The sequence below is a fragment of the Biomphalaria glabrata genome, chromosome 13 (assembly GCF_947242115.1).
Source record: "Biomphalaria glabrata chromosome 13, xgBioGlab47.1, whole genome shotgun sequence".
Lineage (NCBI taxonomy): Eukaryota > Metazoa > Mollusca > Gastropoda > Planorbidae > Biomphalaria > Biomphalaria glabrata.
In genome coordinates this window covers 8,490,286-8,506,289 of record NC_074723.1, presented here as the reverse complement: position 1 = coordinate 8,506,289, position 16,004 = coordinate 8,490,286, and the positions used below count along the sequence as shown (strand labels likewise).

The following is a 16,004-nucleotide window of genomic DNA, read 5'->3' as shown; positions in this document are numbered from 1 at the left end:
TAACTTGAACACAGTGACAATAAAGTGAGCAATAAGAGAGCAATATGAACAATAATTTATCACGCAGTGTTCAATTTTTTTCTTAAAACAAATGTACACAGTTTTGATAAACCTTAAGAAGTCATTGCAATGATTTTGTGTGCAACTAAAACAATAATGAAATGAGATTTTCAATTGTGAAAGATCTTTTGTAGATCAACTGCTCTATTCATATCGTTTAAAAATAGATTCGAGCTCCAAATATATATTAGTTTAAAAAATATCTTTTGCTCTATATTGAGCATGATGCAGCTGATGGTTAAAATCTGATTTTCAAAAGCACTTGTGTGATCTGAACATCACAAGATAAACAGACTGAGAGACTGACAGCACAAACACAATAGAGACACTAAGAAACAAGGTCTTATTCAAGAGCACTAAAAGAAAACCTAATATTGTAACAGTGTTTTGCTTTCGTTATAATTTTGTTATATAAATCAAATGTAAAATCCTTTGCTACAAGTTATTGTGTTGTTTACTTACTATGTCTGCAGTTTTCATCCAAAGGCCATTGACTGCATCTTTCTAGGGTGTATGACGATGTCCGCAAAGACTGATTGTATCGACCACTACAGCTCTGACATTGGTCTTGAGTACCATTCACAGTGCACTTGACCACTTCTTTCCCTGTGGACATAAAGACAAAATATTATTGCCCTGTGGTGGAAAGCTTCACCTATCTTGGCAGTATCCTAGACATCCATGGAAAAACAGCTGCAATGTCAGAACTCACACTGCTAAAGCTCAAGCAGCCTTCCACCAGCTGAAAAACACCTGGGGATCCACTGAAATAATTACTACTGCCAAGATCAGTTTCTTCAACATCATTGTTAAGCAAATACTATTTTATGGAGCAGGGACCTGGAGAATCACTGTTTTCACCATTAAAAAATATCCAGGTGTTCATCAATAGCTGCCTCAGGAAGATTCTTATGATCCACTGGCAAGACATCTCAAATGAGGAACTGTGGCAAAGAACTAAGCAGAAGCCAATTGAAGAAGATATCCTTCAGAGAAGCTGACAATGGATAGGCCAGACCTTTAGCAAGCCTGCATACAACATCACAAGGCAAACCCTCTCCTGGAACTTCAGAAATGCATGGCGCCTAGATTTGGAAGCAAATGCCAAGCAGATGGGCAAGACTTGGGGACAGTTGATGAGACTGGCCCAGAACCGAGGTACCTGGAGGAAGCTGGTTGGTGGCCTATTGCCCCAGACAGGACCACAGAGGGAGATGATGATGAGATAAGATCTGAATGACTCTAATGAAATGTTTCTGAATACATGTTTACATATAAAGAGAACTTGCCTATTTCTGCAGCAAACAGTTTACTAGAGAAATGCGTGAAAACAGAAAGACTGAGCATTGCTATCCTCTCTTCATTGATGTTAGTCACCAATTACAGCTGGTTGAACTCATGACATCAAAGAAGAAATTCTCACCAATCATACAAGTCAGTGATATCATCACAAAATATGAACAAATACTCACCAATCATACAAGGATTCATAGATTTAAGAAGAGCAATATCCCATTTGTAATAATAACTGAACTCCCCCCCCCCCCAATTCAACATAATCTGTTAGTATCATTTATCCATTGTCACCAAACTAAACAAAAGTTAATACGTCAGAACTTACCAACTCCACATCGTGTAGGCTGACAACAAGAGAATTCTCCAACCCGAGGCACATTGTCATGTTCTATAAGTCCTTGGGGACATCGTCGACCTGTTGCTGAAGGACAAAGGTGCTGAGAAAACAAATAATATTAACAGTTATCAAGAGTACAGGAGCATTCAAGAAAATGTAATCAGGATATTCAATACATCATTTATTTAATAAAAACTGTCAAAAATAATTTCTAAAAGATAAAACTGTCAACTACATGATTAGTAAAGCATCAGTCAAGTAAAAGTTTCTTTCAGAATGTCTCAGATCAAGATTAAATTGGTCATTGTGCCGCCCTGAAAAAACTTGACTAGTAAATGCAGATTTCACTGTCATGGACAGACTCAATTTAACAAGAACTTTCAGAAGAGCTAATTCCTATTGCTTTGACAATAGTTGAATATTAAAGAGCTCTGGTTGACATAAACAATTTGAACTTTTAGAACAAAAAGATCCAAACTTTTGTAAAGTCAACAGGACACAATGCCAGGTAATGAAATAACTTTTTAAAAAAGAAAACCGCCATTTTAGAGCTTGCGGTCTAGATCTATAGGGCAGATGATGTTTTTCTGTGGCTCACGGTTAACAAGAGTGTCATATGGCTAGCACACCGAACTACTGCCTTTACTTTTCCCCAACTAATTTTTAGAGTAGGGTGGACTCAGGGCCACCTTAAAATCACGTGCAATTCAAATCGCCTTCTTCACTGGGATTGGAACCACAGACCTTCGGTTCAGAATCACAGTGAATGGTGTCAGGTTGTACACACACAAAAAAAAGACATCACCGAATTCTAGAGTGACCCATCCCTCCAACAGTGTTAAATGAGAAAACTAGTAGTAGTAGTAGCCAGCTAGCAAGAGAAAGTATGAATTCTTCTGAAAGACCAAGTGAGAACGGCACCAAGATCAAATCAGTTTTATTATGCCATCATTTCTACCAGTTGAATGTTAAGCTTGAACTAGCAGGGAACCAATTCAAATCCATAGAATGAGGAAACGATTCAGAAACCTTTGAGCACTAAAACATTTAGTGGGTATTACAGTGGAAGAGTGAATCAAAAGTGCGACATTCTAGTCGAAATGGGAGAAAAGCAGCCTATTTGTTGGCTTTGAACAAAATTAACAAAATTTAAACGCGGGTAAAACTTTCAGATTTGGACTTCAATCGTAATCGTTTTCAAGTTTCAGCAAAAGATTGCAAACCGAGACCTTGACCAAAGGAGCGACAGAATACCCCACAAGAACCCATCTCAACCCCTGCCTCAAAGCGCTATGTAAGCCTAATGCCGTACACTATTGCTGGCTCTTCGTTAGACCTACACACGCTATCACCCAAGCAGAACAGGAGACAAGATATTGCTCCGAGTCAAAAAAAGGACACCGACTAGATCTAATCCCCGCCTTCTCTCTCTGAGTCACTCCATGGACAGAGTGGCACAGAGGACACGGTCCATTTCTTCTTCACTAATGTTCAGCATGGCTTGCTATCTTGTACACACACAATCTGACACCTGCAACGTTGATATAGATGTGTACATAGATCTAACAAATGTAAATTGTCAAGACGACACATCTAGCTCCACAAATGTAGGGCAAATATTTCCAGTTCTATATCAGTACATAGCCAAACATTTGCCTCTGTTTCAAGTGTATTACACACACAGTTCAACCACATTTGTATGGACTAGATTATACAGTACTTTATTAAAAACCGATTAGAAGATAAAGTCTGCTTAAAGCACACCTCAAGAGACAATATAAATGTCTTTTATTTTTCCAGCTGAGCAAAATATTAATACTTTTCGAGATCGTATTGCAATAAATGCAAGGTAATTTTAGCCAAGGGTGTCTAAGAAATATTACTTAATCTGCAAGTGTAGCTTCCCGGGGAAACTACTCTTACAAACAGCTGAAAACAGATAACAAAAGTCTCAGAAACCGGAAGCTCGGGGCAGAAGGCGGGCGTCAGTCTAGTAAGACTAGAACATTTACAATTAATTCCAAATTTTGATGAATAATCAGGATTAAAGCTTCATTAGCACGTGCATTACCAAACATTCTTTTTTTTTGAAGCCAGCTCCAGTAATTAAATTGGTGTAAAGGTAAAGTCCGAGCATTCCTTTGGATTACACCAACAGGTTAGACAAATGGAACATGTCGCATAGGAAACGCATGCTACCATAAGGACCCAGGTATGTACCCAGGAAAAAAAGTCTCTATGAGCATACATGACGGGGAAAAGTAAAGGCGGCTGGTCGTTATGCTGGCCACATGACACTCTCGTTAACCGTGGGCCACAGAAACAGATGACCTTTACATCATCTGCCCCATAGATCTCAGCGGAACTTTACATTAACTTTAAACAAATTGCGTAATTTTTTTTTCGCTGCTTATTTTTTTTTTTTTCTATTTCATTTGGGGCCACCAATTTCACTTCATCTAGGGCCTCCAATTACCTGAGGCCTGGTTCTTGTATCGTTTAACGTGTTTAGATTCATGTTCAACTCCTCCAGAAACTTTGCTAACCAGCTAACCCAACTACTTCAGGGCAAGCGCTAAAACAATTTTGAAACAACAACAAAAAATCCAACACATTTGGTTTCGACTAGTTTAGAATGCAGGCAAACAATCTTATCTTGACCCCCCAGCACAGAGTGGACAATCGAGCCCCAAGTCTGTTTCTCATGTATCCCAACGTATCCAACCAATTGTTTCCTCTCCACTAACCTGAGGGAAACAGGTCATCTCCAGTTGGTACCATGCCAGAAGAAAACTCTAACTGGAAAGAAGGAAGTGTGCACGCACGCGCATGCATGTGTGTTTATGGGTATGTTTGTGTGTGTGTGTGTGAGTAAGGGGGGTTGCTAATTGTGTGACATACACCTGCCGTTTCTTCACTATTTAGACAGTGAAAATAGAAAAAAAAAAGGAAATCTCCGTTCATTGAGTCAGAAGTCTTAAAGGTAAACGAAATGGACGGACAGAAACTGAACTTGCCATTTAGATCTATTGCTGCATATTCTGAGACATTCAAAAACAAAAAGTTTTAACATTGAAAAAAAAAAAAAACAATTTCAGACCCATACACAAGAAAGGAAAGGAAAAGAGACAGAGACAGAGAAGCTGTAGCTTACCGAATGGTCATAGAAGGCCTGGACACAGACTTGTAACGTCGCAACCTTTGGGAAGTGGATAGCTTGTTGCCACGTCGTACAGACCTGTGAGGTGGCAACGAGCTATTTCACTGTCCACAGGTTGTGACGTGGCAGGTCAGTGTTCAGGCCTACCATAACCCATGGTCTAGTTAGGCTACATTACTGATAGAGTGGACAATCAAACAGAAGACTTGAATTCAGAAACGAATGCTAAAGTGTGATAGGACATCACTGATCAAATACTTTAGATCTAGTTTACACATACATAAAAAATAATCTTTAAAAAAGAAAATTGTTCGAAATGTAAGCGATCCCACTTTAACGTGTTTAGTTTCCTTTTTTAAAAAATGAGTATGACAAAAATACTGGTTAACTTGAGTTACATTTGACACTACTTACAAATAGTTTTTTTTTTTTTCAACAAGACAGTGGAAGTTTTCATTGTGCTGATGATCTATTTGGGTATTAACATTGCATGTACATTAGGACTCATCTACAACATTCAAAGAATCAACGTTAACAAGGCATAGGCCATGATGCGTTGCCCAGATGTTAAGAGACTTGCATGAAGGACATTCCTGTGTTGGGACTAAGATTTAGATCCTAGCTCTATACAAAAACACTGCACAGCTTTCATGGCTATAAAAAGACTTGGAAACTATCAGAGCTTCCCAGGAGTTTCAAATTGTGCTCATTCACATGGCCAGGGATGGAGTTGTCGGGAGGGAAGGGGAGGCCGTCATGTAAACAGAATCGCAGACTTTGGAATTTTTTCTTTTTCATAACTATTTTTTTCCCTATTTTTTTTTTAAACTGCTGGAACTATTTTTAAAATGTTTAAAAAAAAAACATTTTACACCTCCCCCCTCCCTCGTTCTCTCTTATAACATCGACTCTGGGACTGATTTGATACTAGGCTGTCTATTTAGAGCAGACTGTATTAGGTCTATATAAGAGCAGACTGTATTAGGTCTGTATAAGAGCAGACTGTATTAGGTCTATATAAGAGCAGAATGTATTAGGTCTATATAAGAGCAGAATGTATTAGGTCTATATAAGAGCAGACTGTATTAGGTCTATATAAGAGCAGACTGTATTAGGTCTGTATAAGAGCAGACTGTATTAGGTCTATATAAGAGCAGACTGTATTAGGTCTATATAAGAGCAGACTGTATTATGTCTATATAAGAGCAGACTGTATTAGGTCTATATAAGAGCAGACTGTATTAGGTCTGTATAAGAGCAGACTGTATTAGGTCTATATAAGAGCAGACTGTATTAGGTCTGTAGTACTAGCAAACCGTATAAGCAAGTAACCGTCTTACTGACTAAACCAGGGCTAGAAGAAATGTCAGCCTGATCAGTCAACATTTGATTTCAACAAGAACCTCCTGTAAATACCCGAGGGGGGTGGTGTTGCACACGCTAGAGACAAAACACAAGTATAGGGTGTATAACCACACCAAGTATTGGCTTTATCATACGCATGATGTAACATAGGGCCCGTTGCGCCGCGCCCCACCCCGCCTACCCCCCAGTGCAATGCAAGGTTCTGAGTAGAGTGGAGACTCCGCTCAAATGTTGATATTGCACTGTTGACCGGACTGGAGCGGCGTGACATCAGCAGGTATGACCCCTCGATGTTTCCGTGACCTCAGCAGGTATGACCCTCTGGATGTTCTAGCAGTAGCTGAAGAGAACGTTCTACTTGAACCCCCCCCCCCCCCCCCCCGAACTGGTGTCGATGTAGATCTCAAGGTTTGTACGTCGGAATGGCAGACAAAACAAATACGCGTAAAAAAAACAAAATAACAAAAAGTCAACAGCTGTGAGTGTCATTGATTAGGACACAGGGGCAAAGGAATGCTGGTAAGTAGCTCATCTTGGATGGATTACCTTGACCTAGTTATAAATGTCGGTTTGTACAGTCAAAACCTCTACACATATTTATAGCATACCCTTTGAGTGAGGGGGGATGGCTAACGGGAGGGAACTGGAAACCCTGACGGAACAACATCAAACTTGTTTCCACCACACACTGACTCTAGTTCTAGAGAGCACACGCAGACAGTGACATCTAATATGCATTAATCAAAAGTTCTGAAGCTGTGTTCATATACTCTTTGTGTCTATCTACATAGGTGTCACACAGAAATGTCTAGAAATGAAAGATGCCCCCAATCCGTCAGTTCTACATAGGTGTCACACAGAAATGTCTAGAAAAGAAAGATGCCCCCAATCCGTCAGTTCTACATAGGTGTCACACAGAAATGTCTAGAAAAGAAAGATGCCCCACAATCCGTCAGTTCTACATAGGTGTCACACAGAAATGTCTAGAAAAGAAAGATGCCCCCAATCCGTCAGTTCTACATAGGTGTCACACCGAAATGCCTAGAAAAGAAAGATGCCCCCAATCCGTCAGTTCTATATAGGTGTCACACAGAAATGTCTAGAAAAGAAAGATGCCCCCAATCAGTTCCCATGCAGCTGAGACTGGAGGAGGACATCCATTGGGTACAGAGACACAGAACAAGACATAAGATCGACGTGGAACGAGCAATAACAATTGATAATAGAAACAGTGCAGGATTTACGTACAGGCTACACAAGCCAAGACAAACTCAATCGCAAAGGTCAAGCACAAGCTATGGCTTACTAGCCCCCCCCCCTTTTCCCCAATGTTTTCGATTGAGTTTGTTATGAATAATAGTGATTTTAAGTTGGCACCGATGAATACTATGTGGAATTTAAAAGAGCACAGTATCATAAAATAGCTTCGGGCCTTATCTAGTTTAAATCATGTCCTGGAAAAAAAAATAGGCAGAAAGAGAGAACGAGACAGAGCAAAGAAAAAGTGAGAGAGAGAGAAAGAGAGAGACATGCGGAGTACGAGAGAGTAGCTGAGTGAGAGACAAGGAAAGAAGAGAGACATACGGAACACGAGAGAGTAACTGAGTGAGAGACAAGGAAAGAGAGAGAACGAAGCAAAAAAAAAATAAAGAGAAAGAAAACAAGAAAGGTATCGAGAGAACAGGAAAGACAGAGGGCTGAAAGAAGTACTTGTGTAACGTAAGCGCCGGTCGTTCTACACGCGTGCTAAAATGGACCAAATTACCGACGCTGTTGACTAAAGACCTAGAGTCTGTCGCCCCCCCCCCCCCCCCCGGTCTTCAAACCTTGTTGGTGCGTGAGCAAGAGGAGGTGTAAACAGTGTGAAATCATTTCCGGTAAACAGTCTCAACGTCAGGGTTCTCACATTTCAACTCACCAAGACCTCTATTACTTTTCCATTATGCACACCACAACCTCGCACCCCCCCCCTTTTTTTTTCTTATTGGAATAGTTTTATAGAACATTTTCTTTCTCCACTCCAAGCAAAATATCCAAAACTCAACAAAGTTGCCACGACAACTTGACACATATAACAACGCATTCAAACTAGTAGTATTAGCACCGCAGTCAAGTTGGTATTGGTATTACTCTTGTGTGGCCTTCACTATCAACATTTTCTGTAGACTAAATGGCAGGCCTTTCTACTCAACACACTCTCTCTCTCTCTTCACTACAGAGCTACAACGTCTGTTTCGTACACAATTCCGAAGCCAGCAGGTCACTCAATTAAACATCTTTGAATCCAGTGCAACCCCTCAAATATTTTTTTTTAAAGCTCGGGAAGTTTGGACTAAAATGCAGCACTTTGTGGAGCTCATCTCATTGAATGTAAATCCTTGACTTAGTCAATCAGCTAAAAAAAAAAAAAGGTGGCGGGGTGGTGGTGGTGGTGGGCTACTGTGTGTTCAATAAGGAAATGTGCTATATGTAAAGGTGGGGGGGGGGAGAATCCTCGTGTTTTTAGACAGGATTAGTTTGTCAGTAAATCACAAACTCAACACATTTTGTTCAAAGGTCAGAATTCCTAACAAGAGAAATCAAGGGAGGGAGTGAGAGAAAAGAAAGGAGAGGGAAGAATTAAAGAAACAAAAACGTGCTCGCCCTACCCCTCACTTAACACCTCCCCCTCCCCAGCACGTGACCTGGACGTGCGAAACAAACGTACGAGTTCTAGCCAATGACGTCATGGTGTCGTTTAAAAGACAAGGGAAGCCACACTGATTCCAAATCATGTTCCAAAATACATCGCCTAGCAGGCGGCAAAATACTGGCTGATCTAGACGTATGCATCGAGTCTGGAACTGGGCTTTTAAAAAAGACATTGAATTCCTCATCTTGACAACTCGACCTAACCAGCAATAATGAGACATAATACTGCAGGTTAGCGATGATTGAATGACTAACTACGTAAGACGTTTTTATGCTCTACTTCGAATGAGTCATTATTGTTTACATTTTTAACCTCGTTTGATGTGATCATTACATTTAAACAGACACTGGCATTATTATTCCTTTTGTGCTGTAGAACACGTCTGTTGACTAAACGGACAGATCTACCATGGGCCAATACATTCTGTTTGTTTGTGTAGGGTTTGATACGCCTTACAAACATAAGAACTCTGTTCTAATAATTGTCGAAACAACAACGATTCACACGAAGACTGGCGCAAGTTTCAACTCTGCTACAACTATTGGGAAAAAAATAATTCTTATTACAGCCAAAACACCTTGATTTAAGATACTTTTCAAACGTCTGAAAGCATGTTCCATAGCTACTACAACTCAATATCAACACAAAACTTCGATGCTTTACCAACAAACAGATCAAGATAAAAGAGAGTTTGTTATCACACAAACTCATTTGGGTAGGGGTCCGGTGTATGGAAGGAAACGCAGGTCAAAAAGCATAAAATAATCCAAGAATGCGTAAAATAGAAAAGGTTAAAAATCGGTTAAGCCCCAAGGTGTCTGACAGCATATGCGCCACCTAGTAAGAGACGACAGCAATCGATAATACCAGCGGACAAAATGGGACAATGCTTCCTAGATGAATATTTGGCCCAGTTACGGCCAAACTTGGATTCCCGTTTTCGCCACTACGGGGAGTCAGAGGATAGTGGATCATATCAAGGAAGAATTCTCCCGGTCGGAGAGCTATTATGTCTACAGTGTCACTCGAAGCTATTATGTCTACAGTGTCACTCGAAGCTATTATGTCTACAGTGTCACTCGAAGCTATTATGTCTACAGTGTCACTCGAAGCTATTATGTCTACAGTGTCACTCGAAGCTATTATGTCTACAGTGTCACTCGAAGCTATTATGTCTACAGTGTCACTCGAAGCTATTATGTCTACAGTGTCACTCGAAGCTATTATGTCTACAGTGTCACTCGAAGCTATTATGTCTACAGTGTCACTCGAAGCTATTATGTCTACAGTGTCACTCGAAGCTATTATGTCTACAGTGTCACTCGAAGCTATTATGTCTACAGTGTCACTCGAAGCTATTATGTCTACAGTGTCACTCGAAGCTATTATGTCTACAGTGTCACTCGAACTGTTGGGAAGCTACGAGGCACGACGCTGAATTTCTTTCCAGGCCACTAAGGGAGGTGTAGGCCTTCCCTGTCATGAATCAAATCGGATTTCAGTCTCAGGGCCAAATGGCAGGGCTCGATAGTTTTAGCACGACAAACATTAGGGAGAAAATTTAATCGCAGTAGCTTTTAGTAAGTAAAGCGACCTATCATCATAGCAATGTTTAATGCAAAGAACTATCCGTATCATCCCACTGTCGGTCAGAGTGTTACAAAATCATCTGTCATCATCGAGAAGTTCATAGAAGTCTAATTCATAAAGCGCTGGTTGTGAGTGCGCTTGTGTTTCGTGTGTGAATGTTGTTCGTATTTGCATCTATAATGTTATTGTTACAGTAGTTACGCTGATGTTGTCAATTGTTGTCAAACTGAATTTCCATTTGATTGGATCAATAAAAATTATCTTATCTGAGGATATCAGAACAATGAACTATCGACAATCTTATCTTACTTCATACAAACTGTACATTAAAAGCATGACATGATCTGCTACATTGAAACAATTGATGGCAATGAGTTTTATGTAAGCGACCCACATCCAGAAACGAAACGACAGGCCCAGTGCCTATTAAATTCGGATTTCAAAAAGGGTGTAAATATGTGCACTTTTGATAAACCGTTACTAGACACCAGAAAACACAAAAAATAATACACATTTTGTTTGTTTCAATTTTTTTTTCGTCGAATAACAAAATGTTATATATAAATGTTACAAACAAAAAAAATGTTTTGAAATTCCCTCAAATTACTGTTATAAGTAGATACTACATACGTTGTTTAACTGTTTTTTTTTTTACTTTTTTTTCATGGTTTGTCTAAATAGGCATAACTATAAAAAAAAAGGGGGGGGGGCTTGCTTTCAAATGACAAAAAATATTTATATTTATTTATATTATAATTATTTATATTATATATATTATATTTTTTTAGCACGCTGCCAACTATGGTGAAATGGGACTGTTCAATGGCGCTTTTAGTTTTTAAAATAGAAACGTGGTAGATTAGTGAGTGAATTAAATGTCCGTGACCATGAGAACGCTGGTCTCGAATGCATAGGTCAATCGTGTTGGACCAAAATGCTAGACCAAAGAACTGACAGGTCTATAAGATCTGAATGACACATGCCCAGAAGTAAATGGGATATATTTGAGACTTTCAGAGAGATTTTAAAAATCTAGGAAGAATGTTTGTTAAACCCAGGTCCCTGTTACATTTTCAAACCAATACGAGGTAAACAGATCAAAGATTAATTAGGCCCACCATGGCAACATGCCGTAGTGAGCTGTGCGGTTAACATTTAATTAGCATCCAAAGTTGCTACTCTAAGACCAGCTGTCCCGGAGCCAACGTTGTCTCACAAAGCATATAGGGAAAATCAATGGACTTGACAAGTGAGGTGACAATACGAGCCTTGAGCCAAGTCATTGTGTTGAATGATAAGGAATGTATTATGGCCAAGATGTTTTGGATGCATGATTGCGTTGTATGTTATATATTTGAGTTACATGCAAGATGTGTACATGGATTTAGTTTAGTTCTTTAAAAAAATAGTTCCAGCTGTCTAATGATGATGGTGGTCTCTATTTGATTTCGGGCATGGATTTGTATGGTACTAAATTTTTACAAAGTCAAAAAAAAAAAAAAAAAAAAAAAATGAAACAAAAATTGTTTGTGCTGCACATTCAATGAAATAGTAGGCAGACTAAGAAGAGACGAGTGAATCTGATCTTATACATGCAAGTGTGTGGTTGAGTAGCACAAGCTGTTTGGCTACATATCAAGGGGGGGGGGGGAGCTAAGTAGTGTTTACTGAGTGCATAAGACAGCACGGAAGCCTTCTCCCAGATACCCCCCTCTCCCCACAGCTCCACCAAAGAGATTAGACCACAGGGCACTGAGCTTGCTATTCTATGAAGATGTGCTATGCATATATAAAGAATTTAATTTAAATAAATTTCCCCCTTGTAATTGTTTGTATCTTATTGTTATTCATAAATACAACATCTGGAAAGTCCACAGTAGCACGTTGTATGATCTGAATATATGCCAGTAGCATTATAAATGCTGTCATCTAAACAAGATTAATACTATACTAAGGATTTTTTACATTAAAAAAAACAAACTATGTATATTGTTTATTAGTATATTTATGTGTGTATATATATATGTATATATGTATGTATGTATGTATATATATATATTAAGAAAAACTATAAGACGATATTGACGCTATAGGACTATTACCGAGAAGAGATTTCATGCTAGATATAAAGTCTAGAGTACTATAAACATATTTAACCTAATGAAGACGTGAAAGTCAACAAGGAAGTTTGGTCTGGCATGAGAGATGAGCCCCAACATTCCCCCAAACTTCCATGCATGCTTCAAGGCGTTCGTTTCCACTAGATTCTAAGTGGTATTAGGCCGTATCAAATTGATAACGGATGTTCGTAAAGTGTCATGAAGATGAAATCGCTTGTCAGAGCGTGCGCGCGTGTTTTGGATGGTTCTTGTCAGCAGATAGATCGCTGATGTTGTGTATTGTCTGACTGGACACTTCAAGCCTGGCGAGAAGAAACTTCCGACTCGATGGGAGGGAAAGCTCCAACAGATTTGTGACAGAGTGGGATTGGGTGTAGTGGAAACATGTCAGCTTCATCACAGTGTTCCACAAAATATATACATCTAGAATTCTAGATCTACAGGATATGGGCCGTAGGTTGGGCATTGTTAATACTCCGTCATTTTGGTTAACAGTTCCGAACAACTAGTACCTAGTACATCTAACCTATGTATGTGTATTAATTTCTTAATGAGATCAACTTTAAAACTAAATGTATCTCTTGAGTAGTATTAAACCAAGTGAGTCGCCATCTTTTGTGTCCAAGTCTGCAGCTAGCAATATTCCTCCCTTTAAAAAACAAAATGGCAGTAGTATGCAGAGAATATATAATTTTTTTTAAAGGTGTGTAGTGCGTATGTGTGTGCACTCTAGCGAGTGTGTGTATGTATATGAGATTGGAATCTGGCACAGCATCCAGTTAGCTCCTGGAGCGAGGTAGATACAACGGGCACCACTGTAAAATCCTCCTCCTCCTCCCCCCCCCCCTCCTACCGCTTATTCCGGGCTGACATGATGGCTTTAAAAGTCTCTTAAGGAACGGGAAAATCTACACTCTCATAATTCTATTACTTTCCTAACTTTGACCAAACTCATTTCTTTCTTTCGCCAAACACTTTCTTTTAACTAATAAATTAAACCCTTTCTTTTAACTAATAAACCAAACCTTTTTTTTTTGTTATGCTTAATCAAATCCTTTCTTTTTCAGTTTCATCATCCAACCCTTTCTTTTCAATGTGTGATAAAACTTTTTTTTTTCACTTTTTATTATAATATGAGCATGAAGAAAGAGGTTGTCATTTTTTTTTGGGGGGGGGGGATTAAAACTTTTGAAGACACAACCTTTTTCTTTGTCGTCAGTCTGGACCTCCACGGGAAAGCCTACGCTTTCATCTCCAGGTATCTGCCCATATCACCAGCCAAGCAAGCACACGTTTACAAAACTTGGCAGACACATTCACCCCGCAGTTATGATATGCCGGGACATAGGTTAGAATAAAGTTCCTATCTAGAATCTAGTAAACATGGCTTAGGTGTGTGGGTATAACGCAGGCGCCTAAGTTAAAAAAAAAGACAACAACATAAAATTATCTTCAGTTTAATAACATTTCAAGTAGTTAAAGTTACCTCTCTCTCTCTCTCTCTCTCTCTCACACACACACACACACACACACACAAAAGAACGTTCTATTTCCAAGACTTCAGCATTAAATTGCAGACATATCTATTGTCCGACTATTCCAGTCCAGCCTATTGAATATCTCGGACTTGAATTGCGATCTCCAACACAAGTGAGTTACTCGACTAGATCTCGTAGATCTACGTGATATCTCGTAACTCAAGCTCGTCACGAGATTGTGAAAATATAGGATTTCTTTTGAAGAGAGGCGTTCATAGCCTCTTGTTGGAACTGACCACCGTTACTGTCAATGATTCTAAATCATGCGAAGCTCATTTCATCTGTCCATCAGCATGGTGACCACTATGGACGAGTCAACATAAAATAACATAAGATTACCTGCTGGTAACCAATACGACGTGCGTTGGCTTCGTGGCCATCTTTCAACCTAGAGTTCTAATACCGATTTATTTTCTTGAATAACAAAATCTTCTCGATCTCTGACATCTTATCTTTTTTTTTAACAAAGCTTTAATCAAAAGCACTCTGTTTGCACTTAACAAAACCGATTAATAAAAATATTTCCAATCGCACAAATGTATAAGTATTAAGTCTAGAACTATTACAAATTACATTTAAAATAACGGGGGCAGTTTCACTCAATTTAAACGTTATATTTTTTGTTAAAAGTTTTTTTTATTTTTTACTTTTATTTGTTTTTCACTCACTTCATACTAAAGAAGATTTTACTCAAAAAATCTCTTTTAAGCAGTATTGTTTTAGCCGTCCTAGTAGAGTCAAAATATATTCGTTATAAAAGTTGTTTTCTTACAGACTTCTAGACATTTTGAGGACTTAGACCGAAAAAATAGATACACAATAAAATAATAATAAAAAACAAGCATTAATAATAAAACGAACGCAATTGTTGTGGAGATCAATGTGTATATAGGTAAGTGAGCTTTCGCAACAAAAACTGACGTCGACACTTGATTTTGTTTTGTCCGTAGATTCTTGACGTGACCATCCTGGGATTGTACTTGGAAGTATACATTTTCAAATGTGAAGTTTACATTTCAACTCGTTGTAAATAAATACATTGTTTTCACGGCGATCTCCTTTGTTTCTTCTCTTAGACAGATTTTTTACCCCAAAAAATCGATCAGAGTTAGAACTGTTAGAACTGGGGTGCTTCACATAACCGCCCTTCCCGTCAAAGAAGAGAAGTCCTTATTAGCGAGAATAGTTGTTCCTTGTAGGGAATAAAAACTACAATTTCGCGTTTTCTGTTAGCTTCTAACTCGAAGGCAGGCCTTGAGTAGTTTAATAACCTTCAACATTTATGTTGAAATTAAATATTCTTTCAAAATATAGTATTGAAATAAACCCAGAACAAATACCTGAGCAATGCACGCATCTACGCATGAACGTAAACTAAAACTCACCATTTAAAAAAAAGACTAATAAAAAACTGATGGACACAGTCTCACATCAGATCGTATTGGCGAGTGTGCATGTTGAATCTACCGGATCATTTTCAATCAGATCTTAAAATGGCTCGGAGCTAGGTCTCAACTTACATCATATATATGTGTCCCGCTGTTATGGAGAGATCACATGACCTGAAACTCTTACAGAATTTCAGTTCAACGTATTGCAAAACAAAAAACCGAGGCTGAAAGTTTTGAGTAGGTTACATCTGCTGGCCAATACAACACTGATTTCTAAATTCTAACTCTGTTGGATGTGTGCCTGATAAAACCCATTATTACTAAAACACATTCAATCGCAGAGTTTTTTTTCCGTGTTCTACTTCCACTATCGGTTCAATAGAAATCAAGCTCTAAAGGTTGATCCTGAAATGAGACAACTCTACCTTCACAGAGAGCTCAACAAGTCAAAGTTT

At 38.8% G+C, this 16,004-nt stretch overlaps 1 protein-coding gene across 2 annotated transcripts in view; it reads right to left on the bottom strand.

The window, feature by feature from the left end:
- Positions 1 to 16,004, bottom strand: part of LOC106056071 (uncharacterized) — a 65,092-nt gene that overhangs the window by 18,201 nt on the left and 30,887 nt on the right. For both annotated transcript variants that reach the window (XM_013212647.2, XM_013212648.2), the window contains exons 3-4: positions 1,682 to 1,793; positions 523 to 666 (exon numbers count right to left, since the gene is read on the bottom strand). In XM_013212647.2, coding sequence (XP_013068101.2) covers positions 523 to 666; positions 1,682 to 1,793 — 256 coding nt within the window. The remainder of the gene's footprint in view (positions 1 to 522; positions 667 to 1,681; positions 1,794 to 16,004) is intronic.